The 18,558-nt window shown below is 38.5% G+C and overlaps 1 protein-coding gene across 2 annotated transcripts; it reads left to right on the forward strand.

The window, feature by feature from the left end:
- The first annotated feature begins 1,881 nt into the window (after positions 1-1,881).
- Positions 1,882-17,613, forward strand: tmod4 (tropomodulin 4 (muscle)). 2 transcript variants are annotated; one of them, XM_085292511.1, is made up of 10 exons: positions 1,882-1,954; positions 9,201-9,375; positions 10,077-10,233; positions 10,757-10,876; positions 14,828-14,920; positions 15,075-15,205; positions 15,473-15,580; positions 16,058-16,201; positions 16,915-17,059; positions 17,184-17,613. In XM_085292511.1, the coding sequence occupies exons 2-10, from the start codon at positions 9,274-9,276 to the stop codon at positions 17,204-17,206; spliced, it is 1,023 nt and encodes a 340-aa protein (XP_085148637.1). In that variant the 5' UTR covers positions 1,882-1,954; positions 9,201-9,273; the 3' UTR covers positions 17,207-17,613. The 2 variants fall into 2 exon arrangements, with proteins under 2 accessions (XP_085148637.1, XP_085148636.1); XM_085292510.1 differs by lacking the exon at positions 1,882-1,954 and adding an exon at positions 3,072-3,182.
- Positions 17,614-18,558: the final 945 nt, after the last annotated feature.

Consider the following 18,558-nt stretch of genomic DNA (forward strand, 5'->3'; position numbering starts at 1 on the left):
TATATGATTGCCAGTGTTTTATCTGTGTTCTGTGTATTATTGGAGGGTCTTTACCTTACAATATAAAGCACCTTGAGGCAACTTTTGATTTGGTGCTATATTAATACTATTGAAATGAAACTGGAATTGAATCCATTGTTTACTCCATTCTATTCTTTTATAAAGTTCCAAGCCTTGTTGTGTTTCAGGGATTTGTGTGTTCCAGTGATCTGAGGAGCTACGCTATATTGCCAAAGTGTGTTTATGGGATTTTTTTTTTCTTTTACCATTCTTCCAGAAGTGCATTTGTGAGGTCAGACACTGATGTTGGGTGAAAAGGCCTGGTTCGCAGTCTCCGCTCTAATTCATCTCATAGCTTTTCTACTAGGTTGAGGTCAGGACTCTGTGCTGACCAGTCAAGTTCTTCCACACCAGACTCCCTCAGCCACGTCTTTATGGACCTTGCTTTGTGCACTGGTGCGCAGTCATGTTGGAAGAGGAAGGAGTCATCCCCAAGCTGTTCGCACAAAGCTGGGAGCATGAAATTATTCAAAATGCCTTTGTATGAAATGGCATTAGGGGTTCCTTCCACTGACACTAAGGGGCCCAGTCTAACTCCTGACAAACAACTCCATACTATAATCTCCCTTCCACGAAATGTTTCACTTGGCACAATGCAGTCAGACAAGTACCGCTCTCCTGCAACCGACAAACCCAGACTTGTCTATCAGATTGCCAGATGGAAAAGTCTGATTCATCACTCTAGAGAACGTGTCTCCACTGCTTTAGAGTCCAGTGACATCGTGTTTTACACCACTGCATCTGACACTTTGCATTTTGATTGGTGATACAAGACTAGGATGCAGCTTTTGAGCCATGGAAACCTTTTTTCATGAAGCTTTCTACACTCTATTCTTGAGCTAATCTGAAGGTCACATGAAGTTGGAGGTCTGTAGTGACAGATGCTTCAGAAAGTTCACTTGAGCATCTGCTGATCCCACTCTGTAATTTTACATGGTAATACCATTTCATGGCGAACTTTCCGTTGTTCCCTTATCACTTCCATTTTGTTATAATACTTTGTTACAAACCAGCTCACTGTGGAATATTTAGTAGTGAGGACATTTTATGATTATATTTGTTAGACAGGAAGCATCCTATCATGGTACCACACTGGAATTCACTGAGCTCCTGAGAGTGACTCAATCTTTCACAAATGTTTGTGGAAGCATTTTGCATGCCAAGGTGCTAGATCAGTGAATACTTTTGGCAATATAATGTATGTTGTTGGGGGCAATTCACCCCTGGTAGGGTCTCTCAAGTCTAATTGATCCTGGGTGAGAGGCCAGACCAAGAGCAAATTTGGCAGCTCCTATTAGTAAAAAATCAAGGGTCCAATTTACTCTGCCTGGGACAGTGTCGCCAGGCAGGCCCTTCTGGAGCCCTTTAATCTGAACATTGGCTGCTGTTCTCTTAAGTTGCATTACATTTGTGGGCCACTGGAGTAAAAACTCTTTTGACAGTCCCAAGAATTATTATTATTTTCATTTTATTTCAATAATTATTCATTTTTCATATTGACAAGACAATGAAAAAAAAACATAAACTGGATTAAAAAGTAACCAAACAACAGTCTCGTCATAGTCATTGTGCTTTTATGGAACATATTAGCTGTACATAAAAACAACAACAACAGCAACAACAACAACAAAAACTGTGTAAGATAAAACCCTTAAATGGTCGAAAGATATATACGTCACATCTACTGATTCTAAAGTAAAAAACACTTTAATCCATTCTGCAGTCAAAGGTCACTGTTACACAGTTATTGGGAAATGCAGTTAATCTAAACAGTCATACGGAAACAGCTCAATGCATGTAGATATGGTCAAGACAACCTGAGAACGACCACACTGCTTCAAGTCAACAGGACAGTGCTCAACAGTGACTCAGACAACCACTGGTTACAATTAAGGTAAGGAGCAAATCTGAACACACAAACTGTACCTTAAAACAAATGGACTGCAGCAGCAATATATTATAATAATAAATAGTAATAATACAGGATACCACTCCTGTTAATAAAGAACACAAAACTGAACATTTCTGCTGTGACATTCAGAATTTGGTGAAACATTAAAATAAAACATGAAAAAATGTTTTATATTATGTCAATATGTATATATGAACCAAGGTCATAGATTTAGACAGCAACCTGTTGAATCTGTGCTATGAAGAATTAAAGCACTTCCGTAGACAAAAGAGGGTCCTGCTACTTTCAAGGTCTATCTGATTGTAGTGTAAAAGTGTATTTTGTGACACTTTGACTATTTTAAAAACATTTCTTATGTACAAATCTTTTATTATTTGTTCAATTTGAAGTCATTGCAATAAATGAATAGAAATAAAATGATGTATATAATGTTTGCACTAAAACACTAACACATTCAGCGTCATTACCACTTGTTAGCAACACCATCTAAAACCAATTCATGGCACAAATGTGAGAAGCATCTATTGCTGAAACAAAAAATGATCTCAAATGATGCCAACATGATGCTTTCTGAAGTACAATTCTTCACTTTATCAAAGCAAAAAATTTACAATGAAGCAATGATAAAACAGACAAAAGTGTGATAAAGGTGCTGTTAATGTGAGTGTGTCATCTCATTTCTGATTGAAATGGCAGTTTTATTTATATACCACATTTCATTAAAAGCAAACTTAACTTCAAGAACATGAATTGCCAAATGAAGTAAAAAACAATAAAATATAATCAAACAAAACCAAAACACCTACTGAAATAAAAAAGGTTTGAAGTTTTACCGTTTTGATGTACATCTCAGCTCTGACCACTAGATGTCAGCCATCCTCCTTCTGCCCGCCGCTAAGTTTTAATTGAAGGATGAATGTGGTTGATTCCCCACTTCAGTCTCTCTCTTTCTCTCTCTCGCCCCCCTTTCTACACGACTCTCTACCATCTCCGTCACACAGCCAAAATAATAAAATGCTGACTTCTCAAAGTGCTGTCAGTATGCCGGTCTCAGCATAGCAGCCCTGAAGCTTGACACACAGGAGAGAGGGGTGGGGTGGGGAGAGAAATAGGGGGTCGAGAGAGTGAGAGGAGGGAAAAAAGAGAAACAAGTTTCTCTGACAGCAGGCTCTGCCTTGCCCAGGGGCTTCAGCACTGCACTTCTGTGAAGGTAGGTGTGAGGCTGCTCTCTGTGTCTGTTTCAGTGAGTTTTTACTGGCATGTTTTAATGGCATCTCTTTGCCTCTTTGTGGGGCTTTCCTTCATCCACACTCTGTTGTGTCACTATGAGGTGCTTGTAAAATAGGAGAAAGGTGCTAGACAAATGGTATTGTCCAAAAATATGGTGTTTCTGTAAAGTTCTGTGCTTTTGTGGTTGATTTAACTATAAATCAGAAATGAGTTTTTTGGGGTTTTTTCTCCCAGATATAGCATCTAAAAGACATTCACTTAAATGAATCTATCAGTATGGTATTTGTAGGCTGCCCATCACTGTGTAAGTAATTTGTCACCGGGGATTTGGAGATGTTGTCTCAGGAGTCTGCAAAGTTTGGAAACCAGAAAAGGCTAAAGTTTACACGTGGCCTGCTCGTCCTCTCCATTTAACATCCATTAGTGCCTGATGTTTTACTATTATCACCAGGTCAGATTGTCTTTTTGGGATTGAATGGTGTAATTATATTAAAAGCAGGGACCTTTCATTTTATGTAGATGGGACCTTTTGGGTTTTTTGGCTCAGGTACAATGTTAGTGAAAGCCACAGTATGTCTTAAAAATGAATTTCTTCAATGGAACCCCCCAGCAAAGTGGTTCTTAGGGTGCTCAAAATGGTGCTCTGACTTGGTCTCACGGAGCAACCCAAGCTGGGGAGGATTCACACAGCTGTAAGTAGCTGACTTGTGAAGCTAAAATTAAGCTGAAGGGTGATTTGGAATGTTACACTTGGTCGGTAAGACGTGGAGAAGATGGCTCGCTGTTGGTGACAAATCTTCTGAGCTCTCGGTGGCAGAACGAGGCCTTAGCCTGCTCACGAGCAAAAAGAAAAAAAAACTTTTTCTGCTAACGTTACAGAAAATTGGATCTACCAAAAGAGCAAGGGAAACAGTGCAGTACAGTATTTGGAATCCCTTTAAAGTTTATTTATGTTCCAGGAAAGATAATGCACTGACACAGAAGCAGAGTGTAAATCATCTTGGAGCATTTATGAGTGCGTAACCTTTGTCACTAGACGCTTGTAATGGTCTTTTACTTGTAAAATGCACTGTAACTCATCCCTGCTGCCTGCTTAAATGCAGTACTTTGACATGTATTCATTAGAACTCCTTGCATTTAAATTAAATATGATAAAAGTTATACGATGATAAAAGTTACCTTATAGTGAGTCATGGTTTTAATGCATTCACAATAAGTGCTTCTATCCTTCAGACCTCTAACAATCGTTGCTCCAAAATGAAGCTGCACCCATTTTTTTCTTCAAATAACTTCACAGAAGTTCAAGCATTGAAATCTCTCAATACTGGAGCTGCTGTAGACAACATAGTTGTGAAAATGCTTGTAGAAACTCAATAGATGGCTTGAGATGGAAGGTTTGTAAGGGCAGGATTTTAACTGTTGCAGACACACACACTGACAGCTGCAGACACCATGGATGAGCAGTTGTTCTTATTCCGCTTTTTTCAGGCCTTCTTGGCATATGCCTGGAGACACTACATTGTGCCTGAGCAGTGCACAGTGTAGTGTAGTGTCTGCTAAAACAAGTTTGTGTGATCAAAACAAATTTATGTCACTTGGACCCAAGCGGGCATAGTTGTAGATGCAGAAACTGTAACACTGGCTTAACACTGGTTTAATAGGTGCAGTTATCAAGGGGAGTGGAGACCAGGCGTCTGTTCCTGTTGAGGAAAACTCCGTGTGCTTATCAGTCTTAGCTGAAATTTGCCCTGTGAGCTCAGTTATTCTGACTGACTGGACTTTTGCTCCCTTTGAGCAAGTTATATGAAGTTGGCCTGCATAGGTGTGATCTAATCAAAGGAGAGTGGGGGATACGTCAATAGCGACAGTCTTTGATTTACAGCTAAAATAACATTTAGTTTCTAGTTTTAATTTTTAGGAGGTAGAATTACTTGATGCAAAACAGTTTATACAAATGAGTCAAAGCAATGGGTTAAAAGGGACCTGGATTGAATGCTGCTTACAAAAGCAGTACTTATCTCAAGAGACGGTTTAAGGTTTACGTAAAATGACACAGTCTTATCTGAAACAAAGAATCAAATTTATCTGAATTTGAAAAAAAAAAACCTTTTTCAGATCAAAACAGAAAAAATATGACCCATTGGACTTTTGTGATCTCACTAAAGGTTAAAAACAAAACTGTATTTCAATGAAACATCAATAACATGTAGCTGTACATTTATAGCCAGGCTTAGCTGAGATCACGACTCCTATAACTAGAGCAGCTGCAGGTGCAGGACGTGGTTGAGATTTTAACTGGAAAAAGAACGGTCCAGAGCCAGCTGGCAGCGGCAGGTGACGGTCGTTGCACTGCTCCACACCCACTTTGCTTTCTATCATGCAGAAACCCTGCTGGGACTGCTGGAGACAGATGCACATGCACAAATACACCATCTGTTTCCAATGTGGACAGGGGCTTCCTGGAATGTGTCAAAACACATCATTTGATCAGACTGTTAGTTTACCAGAGTGCTATTTTCTATAGTCTACCAAAGCTGACAGCAAGCAATTCCCTCAAAATTGTAAAGTTTTGACTCTGTTTTGTAGTTTTCATGTCTCAGTGGTAGTTTTGCCTTTTGATACTTTGAAGGTTAGCTTTCTGATTTGTCATTTTCCCCCTAATCTATCTTCCCTTTGTGATTATGTGACCCTTCAAGCCTCTATAAGTTAAGAAAATATGTTCTTCGGCGCTGGCAGGCTGTTGGTATCCAGTTGTCTGAGCCCTCACTCTCAGCTGGTCAGAACAGCCATGTATTTAGCTCATCAATAAGTAAGGCTCAAAGGCTTGACAGCAGGCAAATCACATGAGCTGAGTTTGGCCAGAAACCACTTTAAAAAAAGGGAAAAATGAATGATCTAGTTAGCCTCATTTTTTTTCATGTCACAATGTTTTGGATTTATTACACTGTCTGCTTCAAATGCATGAGTCAGACTAACATAAATATATATGAATAGGTAAAAAATGACATTTATCAGGCATTGCAGATTACATCATTAGTTTTCTTTTGATCATAGAAAAAAGCCCCACAATGCATCTTTAAATTTACCAATTTATTGATTTGATTTGACAGATTACCAGATAGTGTTCTGTGAAAAAAAAGGCATTTTAAAAAAGGAGTTCACTGTAATGACTTTTATTGATCTGAAGTCACATTAAAGCATTTTTGTCTGCATCTGTGACATGATGGTCCAGCAAAAGATGAATGACTCTGTAGCTGACTGATATTTAGTGGGGTTTTTTTTATAGCTATGAGTCTACTTTAAAGAGCTGGGGGAGCTTTACTGTCAAGAGACTGGTAAAACCTTTCATCCGTGGTAAAAAGTGAGTCTAAGTAGATTGATGCCTCACCTTGACCTGTAAGCTGCATCTTTTAAATCTCCTCTATCTTCCTCAACACTGGTTTATGCGATCCAGTGTTTGCGTCCCTGGCTTTACACATTAGAGGCACGCAGTGTTGATGAAAATAAAGATATACTTTAGTACATGTTATTTTGTGGGGTACAATATAATTTAATGGCCTATATTTTGTTTAAAAAACTCTGAATTCAGAGTTTTCACACATATGTGTATACACAGTACTCAGTATTACACAGTCACATTATGTGTGGGGACTAGACTTTACTGTGGGCATGAAAAGAAATCCCCACAATAAAGATTTGAAATTTTATGGGTAGAAACATGGCTTTTGGTTAGGTTAGGTCTGTGAAATTGATGTATGTCATTGTTTTGTCCTGTATGTGTATGCGTATTTGTGTGTTTGTGTGTGTCTGTCTGCCCTTTCTAATAAAATGTAACCTGATCGGTGACTCTAAGAACACAAACAAGCTTTCAGTCTCAGACGTTTTATGAAGAATAGAAAAGAATAGAATAGAACAGAACAGAATAGAATAGAATAGAGTAGAATAGAATAGAATGGAATAGAACAGATTAGAATAGAATAGAATAGAATAGAATAGAATAGAATAGAATAGAATAGAATAGAATGCCCATTAATCGCAAAGTTATTTAGAGCTTCTGGAATAATGCAGAACAGTGCAGTTCAGTTCTATTTCCATGGTAACCAAGTTCCCATGGCGTCGTCAGGGAAACCAACTCATTTGGTTGTGTTGTATCACGACATTATTTTTTACTGATTTTCTAGAGAAACTCTGGTGACACAACAAACTCACAGGGCCTTACAAACAAACACAAGGTGTGCCTTTCCACCTCAGGCCGATGTCCTTATTCAACTTTTCATATCAGAAATTTTGTGTGTTAAATGTTTCAGCTTTTTCATGTGTTTGTGCTTTTGTTTTGAAAAAACAATGATCAAGAAAACAAGTGAAAATCCTAAAAGGGGATGTGGCTCATTTGTATGTTGTAAACCATTGTTATAAATAATTTATATCTTGATACACAGCTTTTATTTTCAATTCATTTAAAAATGGAAATGAGAAACTTGACATCTGCTGCACATATGCAGTCACTAATTTGGACCATCTTGAATGTGTTTCGACAAACTTTGTTTCAGTATAAATGAAAATAAAGAGCAAGGGCTCCCTGAAACACAAAACCCCGCAACCACAATAGAGTTATTTGAGTGCTGGAAAAGTACACTTTTCAGATCACTTTGGATAGTGGAAAGTTACTCTGAATTATGCTGTCCTAATCCATCCTTGAGCACGTGATTATGTTGTCATGCAAAAGAACTGCCTGCTATAAAACACTCGGAGTTATAGATGTGAGTGGTTTCTGACATCACGCTAGCAGACTGCCTGCAAGATACAATATTGTATGACCTGATCTGCAATGGTTTTCGCTCTGTGACCAAGTTGGGAAAAAATTTGGAGTAAAAATGAAAACACTGGCCCTTTAACCTGATAGCTGCATTACTCATACTTTGACCCAGATGTATACATGTTCTGTCACTGTGGTATTTTCATGTTTGGGGAGCCCTGTGGTGTTGTATGTAGACCACACTCTTTGTTATTTGAGGCTGGTGTGAATTAACTGCAACGTTTTAATGTGTCAAAAGCATAACTGTGTCACTGAGTTTTCATCCCTGGGTGCAGATATGTTTCGGGTGGGTCCACAACTGTATCAGCGAGTGTCTGTCAATGATAAATAAGGGATTGCACTTTCCACTCCTCTCTTCTCTCCATTTGACTATTCTTAGTCACTGTGTGGTAAGCTGAGGGTTTAAAGTTACAAAGACCTCATTCTCGCTCTCAGTCTTTCGTTGCTTACACTTCTTCGTGTCACTGACTCTCTTCTGTTAAAACTGCAAAGCATCAGTGGGCTCTTCTGCTGCAGTTTGCTTTAAGGTGAAAATAAAGACTATGCAAGAATGTGATCTGGGGGCTGCTGTAGCATATTTCCACAGACACTGCTTTCCTGAGTATTGCAGATGTATTATTGGAAGCGCATCTATTATTATCATAATAGCATTATTGAAGCACTCTGGATAGGGCAGCTGATAGGAGATCATGATGCTACTTGCCAAGGACAGTGGTTGACAAAATACAAAGAAGGGGACCCCTTGTGGTCCTTGACAGGTTTCCAAGAGGATCCCAGATAAAATAAGAGCTGGGTGGTTTATCATTTACTTATATAGTCAGTAGATCTGCGGATTAAGCTTTCTGACCATGAGCTGTAACATCCTCTGTTAGCATCTGGCTGAGGATTTCAAAAGCCTGTGTTTACACTGCAACATGTTTAATGTAGGCTATAGTAATGCTAAAACAGTACTCAGTCACTCCTTTGTCTTGCATGATTAACAGTCAAAGCTAAGCTTTTTACAATGAAACTGATATTATTGTAAGAGTTTCTAACATAATAAGTGACAGCACAAGATAAGTAAAAGAGGGTTGGAAATAGGACACAGTAAAAGAAGCCAAGGTATGACAGAAAAAAGATTTTAGATAAAAGAGTATAAAGATTGATTGTCCTCTCTTCTTTTCCCCCCTTTTTTACTGGCAGTGCCCTCTTACCCAGGGGTGCGCAGCAGTGTATGAGTGTGTGTGTGTATATGTGAGTCACAGCCTCAGGAACCATGTCAGACCCCAGGGACATTGATGAGGATGCCATCCTCAAAGGCCTTAGTGCCGCGGAGCTGGATCAGCTGGAGTATGAGCTGCAGGAGATGGACCCTGAGGTATGGATGATTTGACCTAAAACCTGCTTTTCCAGTGTCATGGGGCTTTAATAGCTGGTTCCTGACATTCACAAGTCTTACCTTTGTGCCGAAAATCTACCCGACATCAGGAGTAGCTTGTTAACCATCAGACATGTGGGAAGTATGTGACATCTAAAGCAAGAACTACATTTTTTGTACCCTTTGTTACTTGTAAATTTTTTACTAGTAGGAGAGTAAAAGCAAATGATGAAGTTTTAAAGCATACCTCTCAGTCAGTAAACTGTAGTGTTGCCATATCAAACATTACCCAATTATAAAGATAAAATAACATGGTTCTACAATGCAGAAAGTGCATGGGTTACAAATTACATTTCATTTTAGTGACTTCTTTCATAAAAGAAAATTTTTTTAATGGGTCTCTCACTTTTCACATTAGATGTAAAAAAAAAAATAGCATCCATTTGCAGAAAATGTTCATTTGATGCACTTTCAGTGCAGGGTAGAACATTACCTGCAAGAAGAGTGAGTCTAGACGTTTTATATAATTCTTAGAAGGAAAGTAAGATAACAAGGAAGGAAGACAACAAGGAACCTTCTCAGCTATCTTTTGGGTAATAAATTCTGCTGCTTCTCTGTTCAGATCATTTGATATACCTAAAACTTTCTACTAATTTAGTCTTATTTTCCCATCAACATAATATGATCCGATGTTCTCCCAGAATGCCATGCTGCCGGCTGGCTTTCGGCAACGAGATCAGACAAAGAAGACCCCGACGGGGCCATTTGACCGTGACGCCCTGATGAAGCACCTGGAGAAGCAGGCCATAGAGCACGAGGACAGGGAGGACCTGGTGCCCTTCACCGGTGAAAAGAAAGGTGGGAAAGCAGATTCTTTGTCTGAGGATTTATGTAGGTGTCCTGTTACATAATATGCAGCAAGTCATTTAATTTTGTTTTCAGGCTAAAGTTTGAACATACAGTAAAAATCTATCTAAGCACTTTCAATATCTCCCCTTTCAATTGGGAATAGTTAGTCACTAATATCAACAATGGAATTTGCAATAAATGGAAACTAGTGATGCGAAAAGCAGATGTTCTTGGGATTCACCACTGAAATTGTGAAGATAAATGAGCACAAAAAAGAGCTGAGAAAGCACCGTGTAGGATTAAGTGAAACCTGAGTTTATTAAAGCTCCATTTGTGATATGTTTTGGGAAAAATCATACAAATAAAGCTTTCATGAGAAGTGAAATTATTAGATAGATAACTTCATTAAGAAATATATATATAAACAAACATCAGATATTTTGTAGTTTTTTTTAACTACCTTTTTTGGCCTTTGCTACCCATTTGCCTGCCTTTGTCTTCTTATTTATCATCTTTTTCTTTCTGTATCTAGGAAAGCCTTTTGTTGCCAAGAAAGCACCAGAGATCCCCCTGCATGAGCAGGTGATCCTGGAACCAGAGCTAGAGGAGGCCTTGAAAAATGCCACTGATGCAGAGATGTGCGATATTGCAGGTAAGATTTACTATTGCTACTGTTTACTATTACTACTAATTGTTTGGCAGCACTATACTTATGTAGTATATATACTATATACACATTGGTTTTTTACAAGTGCAACTTAGTAAACAGGGCGCTTTTATGACAGGCTTTATCAGGCTGCAGATAATTCCAAAATCTATATTTAGTCTGTATTTCAGGAGCTAAACATCTAACGATCCTACAGGTAATCACAGGTAAAAGGGAACTGCAACTACTACTCTGACCACAAGTTCTTAGAAAAAAAACAACTATGTTTCCATCCATCCATCCATCCCCTTATCCAGTGGAGGCTTGCAGGGAAGTTGGAGAGGTTGGGTGCATACTGGACAGGGTGGCAGTTTATCCCAGGATGCACAAAAGACAAAACATAACAGCAATCTCATATTTAAGGAATAGTCCTTTAGTTTGTTCTCTCCCTAATACTGTAATGAGGGGAACCAGTGTTGCCTTCATGAATCACATACATACAATAGGAGACAGATTTCTCAGTCAGATCTGCTCATCGTTTCCAGTGAACAGATCTGACTGAGAAATCAAGGAACAGTGCATGCTCAGCAACTTGTGAAGTAAAGCATACGTTGCTTTATCATTCATTCCAACTGTAATGAGGACCATTAATTTATAAAATGAACATTGTTTTTATTTGATAAGATTTGGAACTAGAGACCGAGACCGTAAACTTGTTAGGGAAATGTTTACTGAGATCACAGGCAAAGGAGCTGGAGGGTCATTTTCTCATAGACTTCTACATAACCAAACATCTTTTTGAAACCAGAGCCATTGCCCTCTTGTACTTTTGTGAGGGATGAAATGGGTAAAATAAAGTGTTAAATGCGAATATTAGCAACGGTTCTGTCCCAGTAAGCCGTACTAATGAGCCGGCATTCATAACACCAAGACCCCGACTCACCTATGACATGTAAAAATGTCTGTAATTACATCTTTTTTATGTGTGATGTCATCTGTTTGTCCTCATGCAATTTCCCATCAGTCGGTGCTTATTAACCAACAATGACATGCACAGCATACTGTGACCTCAGTGTTTTCATCACAGCGGCTTTGACCCACATAGTTCTATTATACAGATCCATTCTCTTTCTACTGCTAGCTTTATATTGTTTCCCTCAACACTGAGACAGCTCGGTTAATGACATGGCCAAACATGTGACGGGGTCCAATTCCCCACGCTCAGCAACACAAAAATAAATAGGTCTGGCTCCAGGCCACCGAAGGAAGGGTGGAGTGGACATGGGGATGGTGGAGGCAAAGATATTGTATCTGTTTAAAACATACTGTGTTTGCAGATAAAGCCTCAGTTTTCCATGTTTCCAGAAACTTGAAATTAAAAAAAAAGTTCACACTTGTTGGATTGCTTTGTTCTTGAATAATAAAATCATTTAAGAGGTGATTTTGACATTTTTTAATGTACTAATGCATCTTAGGTTAGTAGTAATGGTAAACAGCCAAACTAAAGAAAATGTAGTGACAGTATGACAACTGCAGCTTTGTCAAAGTTAACAGTATCCTGTGCAATGCCCTTTCTGGGTTTCTTAAATGTTAGAGAGAAATCAAAACCCTTACAGCCTTCCTCAGTGAGTTACGTTGCTCATCAGTAATTGGACAAGACCTATTTGGGGGAGCTATTTTACAAATGCAGAAAAAATGAAAACGGAAAACCTTAGATTTTCTAAAATCCTCTACACACCATTAATCCTAAATGCCGGATGGTATTTTAGGCAAAGTCAAACTGAAGCATAAAACATGCTTTATTGAGTGTGAAACCCTGAACAGGCGGTTAGACTCCCCTGATGTGCCAAACAGGCAGGCAGGCATCCGGAAAGGCATAGTAGGGGAACATGTTTGTCCAGCACCATGAGTCTGACAGAGAGACCGCCGTTTTAAGCTTGGATAGAGTCCAGATGGGGATTAAACCTCGGTTAGCCTCTGTCAGTCTATTGTTGGGGCTTTCTGGCAAACAGACTGAAGGGAGTGAATAGCCTGGCTGGCATGTCCAACAAATCACTTAAGGATTTTGATTTATATAAGACAATAGCAGTTTATTTGAATTGGTTTAAATTGATCTTGTCTTGATTTATTTAGATTTATCTCAGTTTATTTAAAAGAATTCCAGCATTAAATTTTTTTTAGGTTGCTGTTAGTGTATTTAGCCACTTTAGGATGGCATGGGTGTCCATGGCAAATACTCCCCTTAACCGACACACACACACACACACACACACACACACACACACACACACACACACACACACACACACACACACACACACACAAGGACCTTCCCATGGTTAGAAATACTCCGACGTTGAATGAGGAGGTTGGTGGGAAGGTGCTATGCAGGGAGGTGTTGCTGTCACAGCAGTTGGTTTGTCAGAGACTTTGGACCTGGCAGGTTTCGACAAGAGCAAAAAAAAACACAAAACAACTTGAAGTCTGCCTCCTCCTGGTTGTAAAGAGTAACAGCTGTAGAAGGTATTCATTAGTAAATATTTTATATAAGTGTAAGTTCTATTTTTTTGCGTGAGTTCTATTTTTTTTCTAGTTCACATGAATATAATAATGAAGACAACAGTAATTTTATCCAATGATAAACTGCAGAAATTGGGAAAAAAATTATCACAGTATATTGTCACCTAATCTTCAAACTACTAAAACTACCGTGAATATTATGATACTATAATATTACAGTGCATATTAAACACAATAAAATAACACAATACTAACTCCTGCACTAATATGCAGATTGTGAGGTTCTTATTTAATATTTTATTATTTCCAGTTTGGGTTCCTCTTTGCTACATTTCAGCAGTAAATGCTACTTTGACATTACTACTCTAATATGACAGGTATACTTTGTATTTTGAAATGGTCTTTATAGCATTTATGATCAGCTCATATTGCTATACAGTTAAGCTTAGAGGTATAACATGTAAAAGCAGGAGAATATCTTTTTACATCACAATTTTAGCATATGTTAGCAGTTACTGTAAAACAAAAAAGGTATAAATAATTATTTTTAACATCTAACGCTGAACACAATTATTGTGCATCACGTGAATGTCTTGGTTTTATTGTCCTGCAGTGTTATTGTTTTTGTTTTGCTGAGGTGTCAGCTGTTTAAGAAAATCTAAATGCGATACGCCCGTCCTGCACTACCACATCAAACAGCTGACAGACATGGGTCAGCGTATTGCTGATTGTGACCACTGGCAACCTCCATAACAAACCTAAAAACAGGAAAACAAAAAAGCCAGTGAACACTGAACTATAACTTCAACTTAATGCAACAGGAATGATGCAAAGATATAGTTAGTGTTACTTAAGAAAAGCAGTACTTCCTTCACCTTTTCTAAATACTTGCTATTGATGTATTTTTAGGATTAGTTTGACCTGACAAATACTTTAGGTGCCCCTAAACAGAGTCTTTTCTTCTTTTAACTTTGTGTTGTCACAAATTAACACTGTCTCAATGTCAGCTATAATAACACTAAGAATTCTAGAGGCCCGCAGCTTGACCCTGAAAGTTGTGTATTGTGCAAGGTATCTTTACTTCCTTGGGGGCCCCTCGAAAGTGTAAGATTAGAAGTCCCCACTGAACTCAGACAACAGTTTCCTTATCTCATCAAACACCTGTGCACACACACATAGACACACACAGGAGATGAAGGAAAAGGAAAAACTAACTGTGGCACTTTAGGTTTTGTCCTCGCCACAGAAACATTTTTTCCTAGCAAAGCAATATTAACAAACTTGCCTTTGGTATATCAGTACAGGGACACAGGACACACCATTAAAACTAGCTAAAAAAAATAAGTATAACAGGGGCACAACTCTCTGATTTTATTCAAATAGTATAGATATTTTTATCTGAATGTATTCATGGTGATTGTTTTCCTGTATTTACAGCTATCCTTGGAATGTACACGCTGATGAGTAACAAGCAGTACTACGATGCTCTGGGCACCACAGGCACCATCGCCAACACCGAGGGCATCAACAGTATGTCTGAAAGCCAAAGACATTTATGAGCTATTGCTTATACTCACACAGACAGACGTTAAAATGAAATGCAGACAGACATGTGACAGTACTGTATGTTTTATTGTGTACCGTTTACACTGTAGCCAAAGTTGTGATCATTTATCTCCTTCAGGCGTTGTGAAACCAGATCCTTTCAAGGTCTTCCCTGAAGAACCTCCAAACCCCACCAATGTGGAGGAAACCCTGGAGAGAATTCACAACAATGATAGCAGTCTGACTGAAGTCAACCTTAACAACATCAAGGTCAGCTCATTGGAACGTCACAATTATGAAAAAATTATGCACAGATAAAAAAAAAAAAGTTTGTCAAAGGGAGCTTGAAGCTGGACTCAGAGTCCTTAAACGCCCAAACAAGATTAATTTCCCATATGACAACAAATATTACACAATCGTTTCAGTGAACCAGCTCATGTCATATGCTATACTGATCCTTGGCTGCAAAACCCGGATCTGCAAGCTTATCAAGTATTCCTTGTTTGCGAACTGAACATCTCCGTATTTTCCTTGCAGGACATTCCCATCCCAACACTAAAAGAGATCTTTGAAGCGATGAAAGGAAACTCTCACGTGGAGTTTCTGAGCATCGCTGCAACCCGAAGCAACGACCCTGTGGCATATGTGAGTAAATTACCCACTGTAATTATCAACTGCTTGCCAATGACAGCAAATTTCCTCAAAGTTTAAATCAATTTTTATGGTATTTATTTCTTTGATATAAAAATCTTAGAAATGTCTTACAGTTTATATCTCGTTCTAGCTACAGATCTGTTTGTTTACTGAATGACTCTTGATTGAGGGTATTAGAGGATATTTATTTGTAGTGTAAAATATCAACTTAAGGTACTGTTGTACCTCTACTGTGTAATATTGTTTCACATAAAAAGAGATTAATTGCAATGACTGACGTTTTCCTTCAGATTCTATAAAGATCTCCTTTTCTTTGTCACCTGCTCTTCAGATGCACTGTGGTAAACTATAGTTTATATCCAAATGTGTCTGCCACCTGACTATAAAAAATATTTTTAAGTCCTTAAGAGCTTTTAAAATGTGGAAGAAAAATATAGTTTCAATGTGCGTTTCTGTCTGTGTTTCTAGGCATGCGCTGAGATGCTGCAGGAGAACACCAGCTTACAGAGTCTTAACATCGAGTCTAACTTCATCACTGCAGACGGCATGATGGCGATCATCAAAGCAATGGCTAATAACGCCACACTGATGGAGCTCAAGATTGACAACCAGGTTAGAAACAAATTATTGGACATGCTGTGCATCTACAGCTGATAATTTGCAAGCCACTTTGATACTCACCTGTAGAATAATTTAAGCCTGGCACACAAACGTACCATTTGTGTGCAAAACAATGCCAACATCTACAGTTTTACAGACATTAAATTGTAATTTTGTACCAACAAAGTGATTCCAAAAGAGCTATTAACCGAAGACTTGGCATATTTCAGCATGATGTGCAGTGTAATCTAAAAAAAAAGAAAGAAATTAAATTGAAAAACACAATGAAACATGGAATGACCTCCCCAGAGGCTGGACCTGAACATTACTGAAGCAGTGTGGGATCGTCTTGGCAGAGAAGCTTTAAATGTCCTTCAAGAAGCCTGGAGAACTGTTCCTGAAGACTATTTAAAAAAAAATTATAAGTCTGCCTAAAAGAAGAAAAATGGTGGTAACACCAACTATTAATTTTCAAGCTCATTAGAACTGTGCAGACTTTGCCATTTCCATCAATGCATGCATTTCCCATTTTCATGGTAACATATAAAAAAAGACTTATGCACAGCAACCAAAACAAGACATCCTAATTTTTATTGTCCAAGTATGAAATAACTGAGTTAATACTCATACCCAATGACATGCTTTTCTTACTGCTTTCAAATTTAATTCACAATGGAAAAAAGGACTCAGTGCTTGATTGTGTTATCCTTTCATGTATCATATAGCGACAAAAACTTGGAGACTCGGTTGAGATGGAGATTGCCTCCATGTTGGAGAACAACTCCAGTATCCTGAGATTTGGCTACCACTTCACCCAGCAGGGTCCCCGAGCCAGAGCCGCCATGGCCATCACACGAAACAATGACATGAGTAAGAAACCTGAATCCATGGTCAGATAGTCTTGAAATATTCATGTATAATACAAGGAATCATTTAAAGTGTTATTGGATTGTGCAACAGAATATGAAATCGGCATCTTCTCTCTTTTACATAGTTCGTCAGCAAAGATTAAGATGAACACGACAAGGAGTGAGCAGAAGAGCAACCATTAGCCCCTCGAAGCCTGCAAAAACGGATGACTCTTGTGCCAGCTCACTGTGGTGCAGCAGAGCTGAATGAATTCTTCCAAATTAATTCTGGTCACTGTGCCTGGGGGAAACCATGTCTAACATCCATGTTCAACCATTCATTTCATTTACTGCAGCAAGAGTTTTGTAGGTTGCTGAATTTCTCATAAAGGCATGTAGAGATCACAAGCACAACCTGAAGTGTCTTTTTTGTGCTTTTAGTTTATGCGTCACCAACATCAACCCAAACAAATAGTTAACTATTTTCATTCACTAACTCAATGTGGTGCTATATCATATGTGGGAGAGGGGGGAAAAAATCTGTAAATACTTTAAATAAAAATATATATTCGATTATTTTTTGTAATTGTTTGGTAAGTTTAATTTTATTGTTTCTAATTCTTATTGCACACATAAATATTATACTCAACAAATATTGTTTTAAATGCACCAAGAAAAAAAAAAATCATACTTTGGCATATTTAAGCAGACTATCTACAGGTTGTGAGTAATCTGTATTTGAGCCACTGATACTGGATAAACTGCTATTTACAAAAGTGACAGCATTTTCTTTTCAAAATTGTGTCCATCAAATAATTGCCATCTTGTAAACCTGAATCAAGAAATTACTTAAATAAAACCTGACTGACAAAGTGAAGTCGGCTAAAAGATTTAGACTCAAGAACAGAAGAAAAACAAAGTCCTTGACATCTATATGGGAAGGCTTTGGGACTCCAACGAACCACGGTGAGAGCCATTATCCCCAAATGGACCAAACTTAGAACAATGGTGAACCGTACCAGAAATTGCCAACCTACCAAAATGACTCCAAGAGGACATCAAGAACTCATCCTGGAGGTCACGAAGGAACCCAGCATAACATCTAAAGAACCAAAAGCCTTCCTTATGATTGAACAATAACAAAGAGAGTGGGCAAAAATGGTATCCATTGGAGAGTTCCAAAGAGAGAAATCACAGCTGACCAAAAAGAACACAAAGGCTCATCTCATATTTCCCCCCAAAAAACATCTTGATGATCTCCAAGACTTTGGTGAAAATGTTGGGGGACTGATGAGACAAAGCTGAACTTTCTGGAAGGCTTGAGTGGGGTAAATCTGGCACAAAGCTAACAGCATTTCATAAAAAACAACAGCAAACCAACAGTCAAACCTGGTGGTGGCAGTGTGATGGTTTGGGGCTTGCACTTTAGTGCTTCAGGATCGGTAACTGATGGAACCGTGAATCAGAATATCAGACTGTCCGGCCATCATTTCATGACCTGAAGCATCAAGCCCACTTAGG

This window comes from Mchenga conophoros, linkage group LG11, assembly GCF_057382185.1.
Source record: "Mchenga conophoros isolate Kocher_MC1m ecotype Shallow Benthic linkage group LG11, M_conophoros_male_GT1.1, whole genome shotgun sequence".
In the NCBI taxonomy this organism is placed as follows: Eukaryota; Metazoa; Chordata; class Actinopteri; order Cichliformes; family Cichlidae; genus Mchenga; species Mchenga conophoros.